Source organism: Canis lupus, chromosome 5 (assembly GCF_011100685.1).
Source record: "Canis lupus familiaris isolate Mischka breed German Shepherd chromosome 5, alternate assembly UU_Cfam_GSD_1.0, whole genome shotgun sequence".
Classification (NCBI taxonomy): domain Eukaryota; kingdom Metazoa; phylum Chordata; class Mammalia; order Carnivora; family Canidae; genus Canis; species Canis lupus.
In genome coordinates this window covers 68,455,610-68,477,180 of record NC_049226.1, presented here as the reverse complement: position 1 = coordinate 68,477,180, position 21,571 = coordinate 68,455,610, and the positions used below count along the sequence as shown (strand labels likewise).

At 54.6% G+C, this 21,571-nt stretch overlaps 1 protein-coding gene across 1 annotated transcript; it reads right to left on the bottom strand.

The window, feature by feature from the left end:
* Nucleotides 1-2,035: 2,035 nt before the first annotated feature.
* On the bottom strand, nt 2,036-20,439 carry MEAK7 (MTOR associated protein, eak-7 homolog). Its single transcript, XM_038538141.1, is given in 10 exon segments — nt 2,036-3,779; nt 3,781-3,831; nt 4,300-4,479; nt 6,108-6,226; nt 8,877-9,295; nt 11,788-11,936; nt 12,246-12,476; nt 13,779-13,956; nt 16,735-16,770; nt 20,326-20,439. Coding segments are annotated over 10 exon segments (1,512 nt in total). The 5' UTR covers nt 20,412-20,439; the 3' UTR covers nt 2,036-3,716.
* Between the last annotated feature and the right edge of the window lie 1,132 nt (nt 20,440-21,571).

Sequence of the window (21,571 nt, the reverse complement as noted above, 5' to 3'; positions counted from 1 at the left end):
TGCCTACACGGATCCACATTTAATGCTATCTCTAAAATGCAACCATCAAACTTTTCAGAAGGGTTACCCAAGATCAGAGAAAATAAACAGGCAAGCATGGGAAGGAAAATCCCAAAACAAATAAATCACTGGGGAATAGCTCTTAAAACTTTTTATTGTAAAACTCCAGTATTTAAAACATGAGGCAGAAACTGAAGTTCATATAGAAATTCAGGGGATGAGGGATCCCTGGGTGGCGCAGTGGTTTAGCGCCTGCCTTTGGCCCAGGGCGCGATCCTGGAGACTCGGGATCGAATCCCACGTCAGGCTCCCGGTGCATGGAGCCTGCTTCTCCCTCTGCCTGTGTCTCTGCCTCTCTCTCTCTCTCTCTCTCTCTGTGACTATCATAAATAAATAAAAATTTAAAAAAAAATTAAAAAAAAAATTCAGGGGATGAGAAAACAGTCCTCCCTTCCTCCCCTTCTTTGGGGTGAGAGAAGACAAAGAATCCCAAGCAGGCTCCATGCTCAGCGAAGAGACCAATGTGGGGTTTGATCTCATAACCCTGAGATCATGACCTGAGCCGAAACCAAGAGTCGGAGTTTGACCGAATGAGCCCCCCAGGCGCCCCAAAAGCAATACTTTAAGTCGGTGGAAAGAAACATTCTGTTTAATATATAAAAGATATTGGAATTTATTTGGGGGGGGGAAAGATAGAGGTACATTTTAAAATACATTTTGAATGGACCAAAATATAGAAGGAAAAATGGAAAGCAGAGAAGCAATAAAAGAAAACATGATTTTTTAAAAAAAGATTTTATTTTAAATAAATAAGGGAGAGGGAGAAGCAGACTTCTCCACTGAGCAGGGAGCCGAACGGGGCTTGACCCCAGGGTCTTGGGATCACAACCTAAGCCAAAGGTAGACGCTTCACTGACTGAGCCACCTAGGTGCCCTGATTTTCTTTCTTTCTTTTTTTTAATCACAGTGGGTAAATAACCACAAATATCAGAAGCCTTAAGAGTAAATGCTGTACTTCTCCCTCTGCCTGTGTCTCTGCCTCTCTGTGTCGTCATGAATAAATAAATAAAATCTTTTTAAAGGGGGGGTAAATGCCTGGGTGGCTCAGTGGTTGAGTGCTTACCTTTGGCTCAGGGCGAGATCCTGGAGTCCCTGGATTGAGTCCCACATCGGGCTCCCTGCACGGAGCCTGCTTCTCCCTCTGCCTGTGTCTCTGCCCCTCTCTCTCTCTATGTTTCTCTGAATAAATAAATAAAATCTTAAAAAGAAAAAAAAGAGCAAATGCTGGTAAAAAAAAAAAAAGGAGGACAAAAATGCAAAATTTACATATAGAAAAATAAGGTCAAACAAAGTGGAAAAAATACTTAGCACACAAGCTAAAAACTATTTTGCTTCATTCAAAAAAGCACACTCGCAAACTGGTAAGAAGAAAACCCACGCCCCAGAAAACTAGGTGAAGGGTAGGACACAGATGGCTTTTGAAATATGAAGTGGTTCACGGTCACTCAGAGAAAATATCGGGTCCACAAAAACAAAAAACAAAAAACAAAAAAAAAAAAACTAGGTTTTAACACAGTATCGGTATCTTTATGGCAAACAGGCACGGTGGTAGGTCAGGAGCATAAACCGAACTCAGAAGAGGTTTGCTCATTTGTCAGGATTGAAGTTAAGCAGCATCTTTTGATCCAACAATTCAACTTCTAAGAGTTGATTCTTCCCGACAAAAATCACACCAAGACAGACACCCAGGAGCCTGTGGCAGCAGTCACGTTCCCCAAACCACGGAGCATTCGCACCACAGGGCACTGCGCGGTCCGTGAGGTCAAAGAGAGACTGATGGGTATGTGTGAAGCCACCCTGACCAAGAACAAGCGGGGCACACACCAGGGTAGAGTGCAGAAGACACACTCATGCTGGGCGTGCAAGGGGTGGTTTTCTCATGCAGGAGTGGTTTTCTCATGAGTGGCTTTGCTCCTTGGGAAAGAACACAGCTAGAGGAAGATTTCTCTTTGAGTTCTAGCCTTCCTATTTCAACTTTTTTTTTTTTTTTTTTTACTATATACCATGTTTTAATAAAGAAAACATGGCAGGAGGAAAAGTAACAATAGCAACGTTTGCCCCATGGACCCCATCCTTTCACCTCTTCCTTCCAGCACCTTCTGGAGCCCTCACTGGTCTTCACTCACAAGGAAACCATTGGCCCTGAATTCTCTTTTGTTGCATCAAGTAACAAACTCCTTACTGTTAAAACCAGCACCGCATGTGTCCCAGGCCCAGGGGGAGGGAGGCTGGCCAGGTCCAGTGGCCCCGGCTGCGGTGACACCCTCCACAGATTTGTGTGCTGAGAAGCCCTCCGAGAGGGCTGCATCCCTGGTTTCTCGTGCACCTGGGCTGGGCCCCCGCCATTGTGTGTGTGAGCGTGCCATCTGGGGCAACAGGTGCCCACTGGTCCACTGCCCTCTGATGGGAACCAGCACGAGGCAGAGAGTGTGCCCATGAGCAAACGCTGAGGGGTGATTGGACACACTTTTCTTTTGAAAGCTAATTGCAAGGCCTTCTGCTCAGGATGCCGCTAAGGGCCAAGTTTGAGGAGCTTCCTGGGAGAAAATACAGTACCTGCAAGATGCAAGCAGCTAGGTTTACTATGGCTCGTGATCAGGCAAGTTCTATAATAAAAGGCTGCATTGTCCTCAGATCTGTCAAAGTTTATAGCGAAAGACCCCAGAAGGGAGGTGTACGTCTTAGAGACGAACCCACAGCTGCAACTGCGAAGGAGGGACTTCTCATGGAGGGGTTAGCTTCTTCCGGCCCAGCCTTGAACACCCACCCAGGTCATCGTCTGCACGTTCAGATCACTCGAGTTGGTTTAAAGGGAGTCTCTGCTGTCAAATCACCCCTCAGCACTATGGGAAGCCACCTGGCCAGAGGGCGACACTGAGGAGGTGGCACCAGGGTCAGGAACCCAGGCCAGTACTGTCAAATTACTCACCACTAATCCACACCACAGGACGTATCAAGGCTTCCGATTTACCCACATTTAAATTAACAACAGAACCACCTGGAGCCTCTGTAGATCATGGCACGGACTCATTTCAAAGCAGCTGAGAAAGGCAAATGTGGAACCTAATTACAAACACCTATAGAGGACCCCCCGCCACCGGGACACCTGTTCTCTCCAAAGCCTTCAGCTATTCCTCCTATTAATACAGTTTAGGCTTTTATATAAACCTAGAAATGCCACGTCATAGGAAGCTGCTCCCAAAAGCACAGAGACTCACATCCCAGTGCCTCTGCCCTTTACCAGCTGGAACGGGACATCGAGGCACTTTTTTTAACTGCAGTGGCTTGAGGGGGGGCCAGGTGACCCGCCCCCCCAGCAGAGCCCTCTCCTGCGTGGCAGGAATGCGCTTGCCCATCAGACGCTAGCTCCAGCAGAAGTCTCAAGCATCCATGTCTTCGGATTTCACTGACGAGAAACGAACAGAATACAAGGATGAAGTTGCTGACACTCAGGATTTCTGGGAGATGCGCCCACAAATCCACATACAGCATCAAAGCAATTTTACTGTGTTCCAATGCAGCACATCCAGAACCACCTGGATGTGACCAGTATAGTCCTATGTTGAACACGTGAGATGGGGAGGGGTCCGCGGGCTGCGCTCCATCCAGGGGGCCAGGGGCCAGCTCTCGGGAGGCCCAAGCTCAGGGGGACCTCCTCATTCACCATCCGGGACGTCCCGGAGCCCTTCGCTGTGGCGACTCCGCCCACTGGCCTCCAAGCAGGATCTGGGCCTCAGGATTCTTGTCCAGGACACTCCTGCTGCTCTTGGCCTTGGGAAGAAGGGAACCGCGGTGAGCGTCTGCCCAACGACAGGGATGTCATGCTGGTTTCAAGCTCGTGATGGTAAGAATCAATGTCCTCCTGTCGTCACGAGGAAAACACACTGGGGGCTCTGGCACTCTTACTGAGGTGCCCCTTGCCCCCCCCGGGTGCTGTCGTTGGGAGGTCACAAGGTGCAGAGGGTCCAAGAATAGCTCACTGCAGAACTTCGGAACTAGGAGGAACCCCAGACCTTCCTTCATCTTGTAGACGGGCCACTCACCTGCTAGGCTCCCACCGAGGGCAGGGCCCTGCTTTACTAAACCCCACAGACCCCGACAGGACTCCCAGCCCCACTGCGTACCCAGCAGCATCTCTGTCCAGCATCAGCTGCTGGGACCAGACTTAGGATAAGCTACGTCCAGATGGAAGAGTAAAGGGGGAGCATGGAGACAGCGGAGCCGTGCCCCCCAACTCACCTGCTGCAACACCGGGGCGTCCCCCACTCCCCACACCTCCATCTTCTCAAACCTGAAGTTCTCCTGGGCTGACAGCTGAGGGCTACTGTACGTGGTACACTTGGGCTTGGCCTTGCTGTGTCCTTTCCCGAAATCCACATCGATCCACAGCCCAAAGTAATTATGCTGGCCTCCCATGCCCTGTGGGGGGAAGAGCACGGCATCTCCTCAGTCTCTGACGCCACTCAGAGCCTGCATCAGCCTCCAGAACCAGACTGGCAGGAGGGCCGCTAAGAGGTGGATGCGGTTTTCTTTCGATTAAAAAAAAAAAAAAAAAAACTGGAAACATACAGAATCCTGCAATGTAAACATCCTGCCTCAAGCTACTAAAATAAATCACTGAGGTGTCCGGATGCCCACCCCATGGCTCCTTCTCCTGAGGCTACACTGGCTGGGAGCACATGTGACAGCAGAGGACAGAAAAAAAGGATTCAGGGATGCCTGGGTGGTTCAGTGGTTGAGTGTCTGCCTTTGGCTCAGGGCACGATCCTAGAGTCCTGGGATCGAGTCCCACATCAGGCTCCCTGTGAAAAGCCTGCTTCCGCTCTGCCTATGTCTCTGCCTCTCTCTGTGTCTCTCATGAATAAATAAATAAAACCAAGAGAAGAGAAGAGAAGAGAAGAATTGAACTCAGACCAGGGCCTAGAGATTCAAACCATTAAACTAAAAGGGGAGAGGTCAGCACCGATCCTGACCCTAAAAACCTGTATCTGTCCCACTCCCCCCGCCCCACACACACAAGGGTACTTGTCTTACTCAGCCCAGGCTGACCCCGCAGGGACAAGAAATGGGGAGCAGACCCGGGGGCGATCACACCCAATGTCTCCACCGCCTGTCACACTAGGCTGAGGCCAGCGAGACAGAACCACTGTTCAGCCTCCCGATGACCTTTCCCAATGCCACCTCCACCGCTGCCTTCTTGGGCCCCTGGCAGGATGGGGACGGAGGCTGAACAAGAGACTAGAGCAGAAATGCTGACTCTCAGGGCTACTTCTCCCTCAGGCTGATGACTGGCGATTCCTGAGGACCTACTGGGGACTATATTCCTGAGGGCACCCAACTGCCCTTTCTGGGAGGTGTCTGGGGCCCTCAGATGGCCCCGCAGGAGCCTACAGTGAGCCTGGGAAGGAGCACTGGGGTCCCCTCCACCCTGACAAGGTGGACCAGCCTTCCTGGGCCTTGCTCTACAAGCACAGAGCTGGAAATTCCCAAAAGGCACTTTGTGCTAAGCAGCAGAGAAAAGGAACAGGCTAGGGTGCTGGCAGGAGACCCACTTCTCACCCACACAAAGCTCACAGGTGTGGGTGGGGCACAGGCGGGAGCATCCATCCCAGCACCCCTCCCCATCACCTTCCTCCCATGGCTAAGTCTCCAGGCTGCAGACAGAGTAGGTGGGAGGTGCGCCCACCCTGACGGGAGCCCCAGTCCTATGAGCCACCCACTGACAACTCCTGATGGGCCTGGGGAGCCCAAATCTGGGCTCCAGTCACAAAGGCCACAGGAAAAGTGGCCGAATCCACCATCTGCACCCAAACCATGGACATGTGTCAGCAGAGCCTGACCTTGCAGGAGAAAATTCTGTCCCAGCTGTCACTGGCCATGGCACGGAGACCCAGGCAGATGGAAGTGAATGGCCCAGGCACAAAGCCAAGGGCCTACAGCTCCCCCCACGTACGGGGCAAGTGCCAGGCCGGGCGTGTCAGGATGGACCCCGTTGTGGGAAGGACACCACAAAGGAGGGGCGGCCCCTGGTCTCCCTGGGTTCTTACCAGTCCGTTCGGGATGGTCTGCTGCCTGTGATTCAGGTACATGTAGTGGTCGTTGTAACCCGTGGACGTGTACACGGCCATGCGGGGGGAGATGGAGAACAGGAAGCAAGTGTCATCGCCTGAAAGTGACCAGAGTGCGGACAAGCACGCATCAACGACGCCCGCCCGCCAGCCAGCGGCAGCGTGCCCGAGCTGCCTTCCCACACAGCACCAGTTGGCACAATTCTGGGGACCTGGGCCCCTTGCCCGGCGCTCTAGAGAATGTCTGCTCAGCCCGAAGCCGTGGGTCTTTCCACTGCAGCTGCAGAAACCTAAGCAGAAAGGAAGGGACTCCCCGTGGAGTCTGCAAGGTTAGGATGGCTTCCAGAACAAACCAGAACAAAAGGACTGGAACCACTGAGGGCTGAATATTGACCGCATCTGTGATGCGAGGCTGCCCTCTGCCGGGATTCTGCTCTCGTGTCTCAGGACCGCATGGGCTCGTCTGAAAACCTGCCAATGGTGGTTTTCCACTGACCTTCGGGGAGACTAATACTGCTTCTTAATATACTATTAAGCCCAAGGAGCCGGCCTGCAGTGAATACCAGAGAGCTGGGAGAGGCGGCCACGCGCCTGTTAGGACAACTCTCAGATGTGTACCCGAGCGCAGAGCCTCCAACCGTGCAAACAGGCTCGTCTTCCCCCAAAGCCTTGAACGGGCTGGGGGAGGATGCCTCATTCATGCCCCCAGGCCCCGTGACAAGGAGGGGGGCCACAGAAGCAAGTTAACCCAGCAGGGCTGAGACTCGGCCCCAAGGAAGCTCCCTGGGCAGGCGTCTGGGAACTTGGATTCAGGAGGGTCCCCCACTCTCAGCACTGGTAAGAGGGGCTCCCTGTCCTGATACGGTTTGTACAAACGACGTGGTTGATGCAGAACATCTGCTTCCATCCCGGGACTCTGGAATGTGCATATGAGGCAGAGGGTGCTCTCATAACCAGCCCCCAGGAAAACCCTGGGTGCTGAGTCCCTAACGAGCATCGCTGGTAGACAACACTGCTGGGGAATTGAGTGTGTCCTGTGTGACCCCCGGGAGAGGGCTCTGGAAACTGGCACCTGTCCCTCTGCTGATCTTGTTTTGTGTCCTCTTGCTGTAATAAATCACGGCCACGAGTGAGACTGTAGCCTGAGTCCTGCAGGTCCTCCTAGGGAGTCGCTGACATGTGGGTGGCCTTGGGGGTCCCGGACACAGTGGGGAAGGGCTAGTAGCAGCAACTGAATTAAAGATCTAGAACATTCTTAAGTCTTAGAGAAAACCAAATCCTAGAAACAACAGGATCTCAGAGATTCAGTTCATGATTCCTTTCATGCAACCCAGGCAGATGGCCACCCTGCTGCTACTAAAATCTCCCTAGTAATGTCACCTCTGCACCTGGACACAGCCTCCAGAAGCTTGCCTAGGAGAGGGAAGGTGTGCATAGGTGTGCAGAATTACAGAGGACACTCAGAGTGCACACAGCCCTCCTGTGTTTAGGAAGGCTTCCTGGAGGAGGTGACATTAGGATGAGTCCTAAAAAGGAGCTGGTCATGCAAACAGGTCAGGGGGGAGAGAAGAGTAGCATGTGCCAAGTCTGAGAATGAGGGGGGCACAGCCTGCAGGTAGCCTGGGGAGACTGAGCTCGGAGCACCAGGCGACAGGTGTGGGTCATGAGGCCAGAGATAGGAGGCGCACCTCCAGCGGGCAGCATTCACGGGTCTCAGGAGAAGAGCACAATGTCACACATGTTGGGATGTGGTGAATGGACTGGAGGCGAGATGCAAACCAGGGGGCTGATAAGGAGGTCCCCACAGCAACACCGGTGGGAACTGTGTGGAGAGATGTGGGGACGGAACAGAGGACCCTCTGGTTCAGACTCGCAGTTCCTATTCCTGAGGAGCACATGGCATCGGTCTGTCACATCTAGGAACAAAGCCAGTTAGAGGATTAACCACTTGGCTCCTGGGTACGAGGGCAGAGGTACATCCGGTCTCTCGGAGCCTGGGAAATGCCCCCATCTCACAGGTGGGGCGACCCACTGAGGACCAGGCTTGGGCAGCCAGGGCCACACCCAAGGCACATGCGGGGACATCAGACCCTGGGAAGGCAGGTGCATCTCTGGGGAGAACAGCCCACTGCCCAGGAGATAAACGATCCTTTAAAAATGTTCATCAGAGCACGTTTCTTTAAGGAAGGGGAAGAATTTGCTTCAAAGACTTTCATCCAGTGCATTGAAAGTCACACGATGAGTGTTTGAGTTGCAAAAAAAAAAAAATCACAGGTCTGGAAAACCAGGGCAGAAGGGAAAGCAGACACAGCAAAGCAGACAAACTTGCAGGAAACAGGCTGTCCAGGAATGAGGGGCGGCCCATGACGAGAGACATCCATCGGACAGGAGCGGCTGAAGCACCCACAGCCCAGCCTCCCCCGTGGCCTGGACCCACTATGGTTTAAAATAATGCCTAATGCCAAGCCGCTGCCTCCTCACCTGACATCCAGCGTCAGGAAACCTGTCCTGTGTGCCTTCCTCTGTTGCCAGAATCACCAAAGAAACCCCCAGTGCACTAGACCACACAAAGCAGCATCTCCTCCTCCTGTCCTCCCCACCGTGTCCAGGTGAGCACCCCAAAGAGGTGGAAGAAAGCCTCTGGACGCTGCGCCCTGCGTCGGCTCAGGGGTTCCCAGGCAGCAGCCACAGGCCAAACTCTTAATGAGCACCATGCTACCACATGTGGTTTTGGGGACCAAGTCTCACCTTGAAACTGAGGCTTGACCTCCCAGGAACAGGATGCAAACCCACCAAACACATGACCATCATGGTCCTCAACCAGCACGACGCACGGGCCCTGCTGGGTGATGTGCCCACAGAGCTGGGTGAAGCTGTGCCCGTGGAGCTTGGACGAGAAGAGCAGACGCCAGCGGTGCCGCTGCTCCCTGGGCAGGTGGGAGTTGATATAGATGACCGACAGGATGTCCAGGACACTCTCAAACACCCTCTCCTGGTCAATGTGACGCTCAGGGACCAGCGTGGCCAGATCGAGGGGCAAGCGCAGGAGAAAGCCTCTGTGGATGACCACACTCAGAAACGTGGCTACATGGGGGACCCTGAACACCCAGGCCTCGACCATGGCTAGGTCACACTCACAGTCCAGCTGCTGAGGCCCTCGGAAGCTTCTCACCACCTGGGGGAGGAACAAACACAATCGGTTTGGCCACTGCATCACTTGACATCCATGACCCATACCTGTGCCGTCCAACATGTGAGCCACGCGAGGTCCTAAGAACTTGACATGTGGCTGGTCTGAGCAGAGCTGTGCAAGTATCAAATAGACACCCAATTTCAAAGTTTTGGCATGAAAAAATAGGTGTAAGAGCTCAATCACTTTTTGTATTGATTACTGATACTGAAGTATGCTTTGGATGTATTATAAGTAATTCCCCTTGTTTCTTTTTACTCTTTTTTTAATTGTATTTATTTATTTGAGAGAGAAAGAGAGAACACAAGCAGGGGGAGAAGCAGACGAAGAGGGAGAAGCAGACTCCCCGCTGAGCAGGGAGCCCAACGTGGGACTCAATCCCACAACTCAGGGATCATGACCTGAGCCAAAAGCAGATGCTTCACTGACTGAGCCACCCACGCACCCTTCTTTTTACTCTTTCAATGTGGTTACCAGAATATTTAAAGTTTCACATGTGGTTTGCATTGGTGCCTGCACGGATGTCAACAACTCAATGTCCACATCTATCTTTTGTCTCCTCTGCAAGCTGCAGTGCAGAGGCCCAGGAGACAGCCAGGCCTCACCCATGGGCCCGGCCCTGAATCCTTAAGCAGGTGTTCCTGAGAGCCACACCAAAACCACCCTTCCAGGACTTCCACCCAACACCGCCATCTCGAAAGGACCTAGAAGTGTGACATTCTCCAGGCAAGTCAGAGTAGTGCCTGGTAACTTATTAATCACCCCCCACTGCCACTGTTTATCTGGAGAAAAAAGTGTTCATTAACTATGAATTGTGCTTGACCCCCTCTTATAGTCCTGTTTTCTATCTCTTACCCACCAAAAGGAGGTGACAGGATGGTAATACCAGAAGGCCGACTACTGATATTTTTACGTATATTATGTTATTCTCCTACCAAGTTCCAAATTTATCACTTGATTTTTGACATAGGAGCTCTTTTCCAACTGGATTTTAAAATCCAGCTTTACAGGGGCACTCGGGTGGTTCAGTTGGTTAAACATCTGCCTTTGGCTCAGATCATGCTCTCGGGGTCCTGGGATGGAGCCCTGAGTCAGGCTTCCTGCTCTCAGGGAGCCTGCTTCTCCCTCCATTCCTCGCTCGTGCTCTCTCTTGCTATCTCTCTCTCAAATGAGTAAAATATAACAAAATAAGATTTAAAATCAAGGTTTACAATAAAATAATGCTTTTATAAAACAAATCTACTTTGCAAAGAGATTCACCATAGGTATTTTTAAGTCCCACATAAATGCCAACGTATATGCTTTCTCATCCCATGATAGCAGAATACACATTATTCTCAAAGGCACATGCACACTGACTGGAACAGACCACACATTGGTGCATAAAGCCCGTCTCGGTAAATTTAAAAGGACTGAAGTCATACAAAGTATGTTCTTCAACCATAGTGGAAAGCAATTATAAATCAACAACAGGGGATCCCTGGGTGGCGCAGGGATCCCTGGGTGGCGCAGCGGTTTAGCGCCTGCCTTTGGCCCGGGGCGTGATCCTGGAGACCCGGGATCGAATCCCACGTCGGGCTCCCGGTGCATGGAGCCTGCTTCTCCCTCTGCCTATGTCTCTGCTTCTCTCTCTCTCTGTGTGTGTGACTATCATAAATAAATAAAAAATATTTTTAAAAAATTTTAAAAAAATCAACAACAGGCGGTGGTTTGGGAAATTCACAAGCACGGAGAAGCCGAGTAACATGCATCTAAGGAACCAAGAGACCAAAGGAGGAATCACAAGTTAGAAAATACTGAGAGGGATGAACACATAGACGTGACACAACAAAACTTACAGGGTTCAACTAAAGCAGTGGTTAGAGGGAACCGTATAGCCGTAAATCCCTATATAGAAAAAGAAGAGGGATCTCAAATCGATGACCGAACCTCCAACCTTAGGAAACTAGAGAAAGTAGACCAGACTAAATGTGAAGCAACCAGGAAGAAAGAAGACTAGGGTGGAGAGGAAGGAAGTAACCGAGGAAAACAACCGTATCGAGTTAACTCTCTGAAAACATCCACCGAAAGCTCATAGACCTTCAGCTAGACTGATCAAGAAAATAAAAAGCCTCCAATGCCTAAGATCAGAAAGGAAAGTGGGGACATCACTACCGACCTTGCAGAATCAGGATTACAAGGGACACTCGGAATGATTACGTTAATTTCTGCATCTTTGTGAATTTCCCAAATGCCTCTTGTTACAGATTTATAATTTCTTTCTGCTGTGGTTGAAGAACATTGTACGATTTCAGTCCTTTTCAATTTACTCTGAGGCATGTTTCATGGCCAACCAACTAGATAATCCACAACAAATTTGGAGGACTCATGTTTATGGATCTTGAAACTTCACTATAAGCTCACAGTGACCAAGACCCACGTGGTAGCAGTCTACGTGTCAAGGTCTCAGTGGGCGAGCACACGGGGCACTTGCCTCGAAGGTCCATCTCGGAGAAGAGCTGGGCAGCTAGCACTTGCACCCTGGGTGGGGGACCCAGGCCTGTCTTCTGGGTCCAGCCTCTCAGTTCCTGTCTGTAGTTGAGCACATGCACCACAGAGCCAACCAGATCCTCTGTAAACTGCAGGACCACAATTTTCCCATTAGTGACATTTCTACTTCGACTCATGACCTACATCCTATCAACACTGGGAAGGGGGCTTTATCTTTTCAATGCCGACCAACGGGCCACAACATGATTAGAGATGACACTACTTAGGTGGGTGTTCAAGCTCTATTTCGCCAAGGCTCTGTCCAGGAGTCCTGACCTCACCAGTGGTCTAGGGACCCCAAGGGGGCATCTCCATGCACCTCCACTAGCTGCTTCCCACCTCCCCCAGCACACCAAGGCTGCGTGGCATGGCTGCAAAGGGCCCCGTGGCCACTCTACCTTCTGGATTTCTCTTGCTTTCACAGGACCTTCTGTGGCAGAAATCATTTTCAGGATCATAAGACTCTTCTCCTCAGAGTTTCCCTTCAACAAGTGGGACATGGACATTGTGAACTGCTCGCGGGAGATGCTCTCGCTGGGCCCCTTTGCCTTCCCCATCAGGTCGACCCTCCTCATGCCATCATACAGTCTGGTGACCATCTCCAGGGGAAGAGCTTCCCCAATGTGGCTCTGTTGGGGACAAGTGGGAGAGAAGGCTGGACAGGGTCGAGCTACATGTGGTAAGATTGTAGGGAAAGGACCAGGGACCAAGACTGCCGCTCCCGGCTGCTTCCCCCAGCACTCAACCTTCCTACACCCCAGATGTATACCCTCCCCTCCACCCAAGGGCATCATACCACCCAAAAAACACACAGGCCTGACGTGTCTTGGCTTGTGGCTCATCTTGGCCATCAGACTCTTCCATCCTGCCCTCCAAACCTTGCAGCCCCCCGCCCCAAACTGGTGACATCATTCCTGTCTCTGGCCACTGCTGGCTCTTCACTCTGCTTATGCCTTCTTCATTCTAGACTAACAGCTGCCACGTGCCTGTCCGAATTTATTAACATGTGGAACAGATGTCTGTGCAGAACTTCTCTAGAGGAGTAGAGCCAACTCTTCTTACCCAAGGTCTTTGTGTTTAATATGTATTTTTACTTAAGCTTTATTTAAATTTTAAATCTAGGGGATCCCTGGGTGGCTCAGCGGTTTAGCGCCTGCCTTTGGCCCAGGGCGCGACCAGTCCCTGGATCGAGCCCTGCGTCGGGCTCCCGGCATGGAGCCTACTTCTCCCTCTGCCTGTGTCTCTGCCTCTCTCTCTTTCTCTCTCTCTCTCTCTCTTTCTCTATCATGAATAAATAAATCTTTTAAAAAATATAAAAATAAAAATAAATTTTAAATCTAGGGCTGCTTGGGTGGCTCAGCGGTCGAGCATCTGCCTTCAGCTCAAGTTCTGATCCTGGGGCCCTGGGATGAGCCCCACATTGGGCTCCCCGCAGGGAGCTTCTCCCTCTGTGTGTGTCTCTGCCTCTTTGTCTGTGTCTCTCATGAATAAATAAATAAAATCTTAAAAAAAAAAAAAAAGGAGTACCATAAAAATTCTAGGACATGAAACACAAATTTATCTAAAGGCAAGGTACACTTGAGACTGTGGTGACCAGACCCAGGAACCCCGCTAAGGCTGCCTATCACCCGATCTCGGAGGGAAATCAGGGGACCAAGGTTTAAGAGATGGGACATGCAGGGCTGGCCCCCTTGGTTGATCTCAAGTTAGAAGTGTCCCCCAAAACACCGTACTACAAAGGCCAAACCACTGCAACAAGATCCCGCAGCCTGCGAAGCAGAAAAGGCAGACCATGGACCCTGTACAGAGAATGAGCTGCGAGGTGCTGCCGTATGCGTGACAGACATCGACACAGAGCCGCTTCGGGCCTGGGGCCACGGTGTCCAGCACCAGCCCGGCACCGCACACTAGCTGCCACCTGTTGCTCTTGCCTTTAGCGCCTTCAGAGAGAAGGATCGGGGCGAGGTGTCTGAGCTGTGCTTCTCCGATGACAGAGCATCAAACAGTCTATCAATCTCGGCCTGCTCCTCAGGGAGAAACTGGGAACAAAACTTCTGCCCCAACTGGCTTCTGACGTTCCCCATCCCTCCTCGTATCTGGCACAATTCTCTGCGAAGGACACCAAGTTAGAGAGGTCAAAATACAGTCGTCATAGAAGAATAAATGTTGCTAATTATACAGGGTCAGTTGATCCATATTGACTTAGCTGCAAAAGGCCACCCGAACTCACCTCACCAGAGCTAAGTCATGGAGTTGATGCAAATCCCGTGGGAAAACCAGCCCCCAACCTCGGGGTCTCCCCGGGCATGCTCATGCCTGCCAAGCAGTCTGGACTTATTTGGAAACACAGTTCCTACCGTACTGTAACTAAAAGGTAGAAAAATCGGTATGTTAATCTAAATACTCCTATTTTTCAAAACCTCACTTGAAAAAAGTCTATAAGGCTGGATGATCACACATGTTGGAATAAAATCGACACCTTGAAAATACGACCCACAAAGCAAACATGTGACTGCACAAGTTCTTTCCTGGGACCCTGGCTCTGCCCCCTGCCAGCTGTGCGGGCTGGGGCAGGCTACGGAAACTCTGCACCGCCACGTCCTGCCTGCGTACAAATAGGCATCATCATGCCCTCCAATGGAGTCAGTCGAAGCAAAGGGCTGAGACGGTGCCTGTGACCCTCAAAGGACAGTAACAGAGACGGGCACCCGGGGGCCTTGTCCATCGTTACAGACCTCATTACAGAAAGGGGTCAAGTGCAGTCAGATCCGGGAGTCAAACAGAAAAGCACAGTCAGAGACGAAAAAGAAACCTCTTAAGAAGCCAAGTGCTATGACTTGTTCCTTCTGGAAGTCCTTAGACTTCTCCTAGAAGCTGACATTGGTGAAACTGCTGGAGAGACGAGCACTTTTTCCCACCACCCAGGAAGGTGCATCCTCCCACCAGGTCAGGGCAGGGCGCAGGGAAGGGGAGGGCAGGCCATCCCAGGCCTCCCAAGACCTGCCTGATCGAAACCCCAAAGGGAAATGGGGCACGGTTCGGATTTTTCTTCCTTCCTCTTACTGAAGAGAGAGTCCCTTACCATGAAACTAACCACTTTAAATGAACCACTCGGCAGCATTTAGCGCTTTCACGGTACTGTGCAACCCCCACCTCTACCAGGTTCCAAAACATCCTCGTCACCCCCAAGGAAACCTCGTCCCTATTAGTGGTCCCCCTGTCCCCTCGCCCAGTCCCTGGCCGCCACCAATGTGCAGTGTGCATGGGTGTCCCTGTTCTGGACATTCTGTATACACAGAACAACACAATCCATGGGCTTGTGGGTCTGGTCTCTTTCCCTCAGTGTCCGGTCTTCGAGGCCCATCCACGCCGTGGCACGTCAGTACTCCATGGGGCTGCAGGAAACTGGTAAATGGCAGACCGCACTGGGTTTACCATTCATCTGCTGTTGGAAGTTGGGCTGTCTCTCCCTACTGGGTATTATGAGTAGGGCTGCTACAAACGGTGTACCTACACTTCCTCAAGTCCCTGCTTTCCCACTGCGGGGTACATACCCGGGAACCGAGTTGCTGGGTCATATGGTAAACGGATACCTAACTCGTGAGGAGCCACCAGTTTTCCATTTTCCATTCCCAGCAGCAAAGCAGGAGGGTTCCAATTTCTCCACACCCTCCTCGATGCTACTATTACTTCTCTTTTTTTATTCCAGCCCTCCTGGCAGGAGGGCCCATCTGCCCCGCACAGGAGGACTCCGGTGGGGACTCAAAGAGGGACCGCAGTGCACTTGCAAAGACAGCTGGAGGGGGGCTCACACAGCCTGGTTTGGGGCTGCCCCTCACAGCCACCTGATCCAAATGCTTCCACTCCTCGAGTTTCTCAGCAGCATGACGGCCAAGGAGAACCTCCAGCCCTGGGCTCAAGGGCCAGCCTGCGGGAGGCTCTCCTCGTCTCTGAAACAGACAGGGCCACACCAGCTGGTGCCTGGTCCCCTCCAGGGGCACGGCCCAACCAAGCAAACAGCTGGCGGTGTAGGACCCAAGCCACTGTTACCTGATTTTGATAGCCACTGATTCGGAAGGAGAACAGCAGAGTGCAAAGCAAAGGGACAAGCAGCTACTATTGTCACTGACGTAGCTGTGAACAGGGTATGTTCTACGGACCGCGAGGCCGTGCTGTCGGCACTGAGTGTGCCAGAGCCATGCCCAGAGAAGCCGCACGGGAGATGTCCATGCCCGCCAGCTGAAGACCAGCAGGGCTGGGCTCAGGGCTCAGGGTTGCCCTCTAAGCTGCTGCGCAAGGAGGCTCGGGCACCTGGGGCTGAGGCCTGCCTTCTTAGAAGGCTCCCACGAGGGGAGCTCAGTCTGGACTGGGCTGGGTACCCTCTCGGTGACTGGGTGTGTGCATCACTTTTCTCACAGAAGCACAAAGAACAGAGGAGCTAAGTCATCACTGGGAGGAGCCCCGCATGTTCACATCTACCAGGAGGCCCTCCTGCCCCCCAAGCCTGCACAAGACCTGACCTTGGTCTGTACGGCGTGGTCTTGCTTTTGTTTTGTCCTGTCACAGCTTCCCATGTGTTGCTGGTAAATCACTGACGACTTTAGCTAAAAGTATTTAGATTCCTATTTCCCCACCCCCACCAGGGAGATTCAAGACTCTCAGAATCTGTGTTAATTTGTCAAGTCACTGAAAAGCTTGTCATACAACGCTCCCCGTGCCCCTAATCTTGTTATTCTGTCCAAGCCCTGAAAATGGTAGACGTATAAAACTGCACCCTAATGATTCTATTATTTCATTCTCAGATAAGGTTCTTCCTGCCAAGGATCATCGACTTTTGCACTTCTAGAAAACCCGAAGGTGTGTGACCTGATGAGGCCCATGACTTACCTAAACGGCTGGAAGGGATGAAGGTCTTGCCAGCACCTGGGAGGGGAAGGATTTGAGATGTCAGCCCAGCTTCATGTCAGAACTGGACTCTTGGAGGCATGTGGTCCACTCGGGGCATCAGACTCTAGTCCCCTCTCTGGCTCAGAGGCCCTCACTTTCCACCTCTGCACCCCACCACCCTACTCAGCCTTTGGGTTCTAAGACTACTCGATATTCCTGACTTTCCTAGGACTGACGGTTGCCTTCACTGAAGTAGAGCACGGGCCCCTCCTCTCCAGCTCCACTCACCCCTCCAGGCTGGCTTTCTTGCCTGCTTAAATCTGAAAGTCACAGAGACTGTGTCTTACAACCACCTGCCCAGCACCTGGGCAAGCCGGTGGGTGCTTGCAGGCTCGATGACACGTCTGTCCAAAGCCTGTCGTGTCCCTGGCCGGCCTGTCAGGAAGACTGGCCCATTCTCCCACTGCCTCATGGGCTCCGGTGTGCAAATTCCAGGCCAGCCTGGCCCAAGTCCTGAGAGAGGCCCAAGTGCTCCCCCAACAGACCGGCTCTCAACCCCCATGGCACTCAGGCTCCTTGGACAGTGCCACTTGATCTACCACCAAGACCCATCCCCTACCCAGGGACAAGGCTCCAGGATGCCCTCATCTCTGTATCCCATGGCCCAGCAGGCCCAAGCCACAGCAGGGCCTCCACACATGTGCTTCCATGTGCTGAACCATCCCACCTTGAGGAGGAAACCAGCCCAGAAGCCACAGGAGAGCCAGCAGCACAGGTTGGGTGTCCAGCCGATGCCGCCTCCGGCCTCTCTTCAACATTCTGATTGCCTTGCCTCCCAAATCCCCAAATCCTGAGAAAGCTTCCTCCCTGCTCAAAACCAAGGAATTGCTTCACCAGGGACGATGCCAGCCTCTCTACGGGGGACACTGGGAGCTAAAAGGCCACCAACATTTAAATCCTCTCCTCCAGAAGTTTCTACATCCCAGAGGAGGGAACACTGAGGGGTTGTGCCGCTCAGGGACCACCAGGCCCGCCCCCTCCCGCACGCTGGCCCTTCTGCCTTATTCCTGCAATAAGCAACTCAGCGTCCCCAGTCACAGGGAGCCAGCAGACACAGAAGCCTCAGGCAGGTGCCCGCCAGCAGAACGGTCCGTCCGTCTGTCCGACGGGGGGAGAGACAGACAAGGCAGGAGTCAGGGGGGATCCAGGTGAGAACACCGGAGTCAGGTGGGTCTTCGGGCACCCACGGGTGGCTCACCCAGGAAGTGAGGGGCGGCATGCACAGAAGGGCAGGGGTGCAAAGCAAGATCCCCGAGGCGAGGTCTGGTGTGCAGAGGGGAACCAGAGACTCCCCTCAGCTATCCCCACCCAGCCACCCCCACCTCCTCCTCCCACCCACTAGAGCTGGTTCCTCCAGTGTTGTCTGAAAACACAGCAGCAGGACACAGCAGCCTGGCCAGCCCTCCTGGGGCCAATCACTATGAGGAAGGAACAGGGCAGGGCCAGCTGCCAACCCATAGGACAGGCGAGGGGCAGACCAGGGTGGGCACAGGGGCAGTGCCAGGAGGAGACCCTGGGCAATGCCCAGGAATGGGGCACATGGCAGGCAACACAGGTTTCTTGAGTAGGAAGGAGAAGGGTGAGCAGCAGCCTCGAGCAGGAGCCATAGGCCTGGAGTCACGGGGGTGGGGAGGGCAGCAGCCTCTGAGACAGGCCCTGCCCCCTGAATCTCTGTTCTTGGGGTCTGCAGAGCGCTGCAGAGGGGACATAGCTGCAAACAGGCACAAGGACAGCCCCACATCATTTGCAAGAGCCCGGCAGGGCAGGATGAAGGATGGCAATGGTGCCAGGTGTGTGTGTGTGTGTGTGTGTGTGTCTCCACCACCACCACCATTCGAGCCTCCATCACTGGGATCCTGCCAGAAATCCCTCTAATCAACTCTGGGGAAGAAATGAAGGCCTTGGCTGCATCCCTACTCTTCCCTAAATACAACTTCCTGAACTCTCCGTCCCAGGCTACCATCCCAGGTGTACCTCCCTACGTAGGACAGCTTGTTTTCTTGGCAAGCTGTGCACAAAACATCCCGACGCTGGCCTCAGCCTTCTGGAGGTTACGTATACCAAGTTCTTCTTCAGGAGGCCACACCCCAATGCGACTTTAAGATTGCTTATGCCAGTGGTTCTCAACTGGGGGTCATTTTGTCCCACCAGGGCACATCTGGCAGGGAAAGCTGTGACGCTGGCAACTAGTGGGCAGAAAGCGGGAGTGCTGAATATCCTACACTGCAGAGGATAGCCCCTTCCCCAACAAATTACCTGGCCCCAAACGTTAGTAGGGCTGAAGGCGACAAATTGGGTTTCCTGGGATGTGTGGCAGTGGGGCAGAGCTCAAGGGCCGGTGGCACCGAAGCGCACAGATAATCCTCAATGCTTGCTTCTCGGCACAGGGGCGCTGGGCTCTGAGGTTACGGCGTGAGCAAAGATGCGCAGACCCGAGTTCGCTAAGCCTTTTCCAACTTCAGGACAATGAAGCAGAAGAGATTAAGTCGGGTTAATTAGGTCATTTAATTCTGCTTTCTGGGGTCGGTCCCGGGTTGGAGACAGACGCAAGCAAGGCAAGTCTGAATCCCTGCCCAGGAAGGAGGGAAGCAAGGAGGCCCCTCGGGCTGGGGCAGAGCCAGGGGCGGTCCTGCTGCAGAGCGCGGCTGCGGTTCTGGCTGGCGTCCTGGGACAGCTCCGTGCTCAGGGCCTGCCGACCTCGGGGTGCCCTCCCCTCCAACCAGCCGACACCCAACTCCATCCTGCCAGGGGCCGCTGTCGTGGCAGCACCTGGCCCTCAGCGCCCCCTTTCTGGGGAGAGTCCAGCCCCCTCATCTGGACGTTGGGACGTCAAGCCCTGTTGACCCTGTTGACATCCCGGCACCAGAAACCCCTCAGCCAAGGGTCCCTCGGGCGTGGGCCGCCTTCAGGTTGTACAGTCCCCGCTCGCTGCAAGGTGCTGGACTGTCCTGCTCCTGCCCTGGGCCGGCGTCCCCGCCTCCAGGGAGCCCACCGGCTCGTCCGCAGGGGCGCGAGCCCTGGACGGCTTTCTAGGGCTCTCCCCGAGGCGCCGAGTTTAGCCACCTGCTCCGCTTTCCTGGGCAAGGCCTGCCGCGCAGTCAATACGAGACGCCCCCAACACAGGCCGGCGCACCCCCCCCCCCCGCCCGCCCCCGCGGGGGCGCCGCAGCTCTTCCCGGGTCTGCAGCCCTCGCTGCTCTGCTCTTCCCCGGGGCGGGGCGGGGCGGGGCGGGGCGGGGCGGCCGCCACCTGGGGACCCTCTGGCCTCGACCGCGCGAAAGGCAGGGACGCGGGCCGAGTCTGCGGACGCCTCCGTCCCTCGCAACCGCCTTCCCCCCAGAGTCCCACGTCGCCCGCCCTGGGGCCCAGAGGAGGGGCAGGGCCCAGGCCCCCTCGGCCACCGCGCCCACCCCGCCTTCCCCGCTCGGATGCTACCTCTGGGCCGCCGGGCCTGCTCAGCTCACCGCAGCCCCAGGCCGCAGCACCCAGGCCCCAGCACCCAGGGCCCGGCACCCGGCACCCAGCACCCACCGGAACCCGCCTGTCCGGATGCCGGCGTGGATTTTCCCGGAGCAGCCCGCCCCCGATGCCAGGTGACGGCACTGACGGGCAGCCATCTGCCCCAATAGCGGACGCAGAAGCTGAGGGGGCCGAGCCCTAGACGCCGGCGGGGCGGGGCGGGGCGGGAACGGGGCGGGAATGGGGCGGGGCCAGCGGGCGTGGGCGGGGGCGTGGGCGGGAACGGGGCGGGGCCAGCAGGAGGGGCGGGGCGGGGGCGGGAACGGGGCGGGGCCACAGGCGGGGCGTGGGCAGGAACGGGGGCGGGGCCCGCGGGCCGGCCTGGCTGTCCGGGACGGGGCGTGGGCGGGAGCGGGGCTAGCAGGCGGGGAGGGACGGGGGCGGGGCCACCTGCGGGGCGGGGCGGGAACGGGGCGGGGCCCGCAGCAACACCTGGGCGGGGCGGGACGCCGGCGGGAGCAGCTGGGGCAGCGCTGGAAGCCGGGCTGGGATGGAGAGAAGCTGCAGGTTCGGGCCGGGCCAGCGGGGAGCACCTGGAGAGGGAGGGGGAGTCCGAGCGGGGGTCGAGAGCCGGCCCCGTGGAGGCAGTGAGGGAAGAGGCGGGTAAGCCGCTGTGGGACGCTCCTGCGGAGCCGGACCCAGGCAGCCTGCTACCTCCGGTTTGGGGCAGAAGCCCCTTCCACCTGGAGAAGATGCAGCCTCCTACCCTGGAGTTTGTGCTCCTGCCCCTGCCCACCACCTCCCCCACCTGCCCCAGGGAACCAGGTCCTCTGCCTGCATTCTCGGAGTCTTCCTTCCCAGCAGCATTTAAACGTGCCCGTGTCTGTTCCAGCCTCGATCGCGGACTCTCCCTGACCCCCACCCCCTTCAATCCCAAATGTTTCCAGACTGTTGACCCACTTGTTCATTAGTTCCCCCAACCCCTGAAACCTAGTCCCAGGCACCTAAGTCCAGCTGGCACTTTCAGCCTCCTGTGCAGGTTCACAGCGGGCATCGGCCTCCATCGACCTCCTTATTAAAACCCTGCTTTCTGGGCTTCGCGGTCACCAGTCCTTGGCTTCTCTCCTCCCCTCTCCCAGGTGGTTTTCACCCAGGCTCTGCTGGCCTTCCTCCCGCTGCTCTCCCAGGGCCACGCATGCCTCCCTGAGAGAACAGCCTTCCTGTGAGTTGTATTCCACCTGTCCACTGTGCTGACCCCCCAAACCTGCGCTCCCCGCTGGGCCTCTGGCCTGCACTTTGACCCCATGTTTGCTTATCC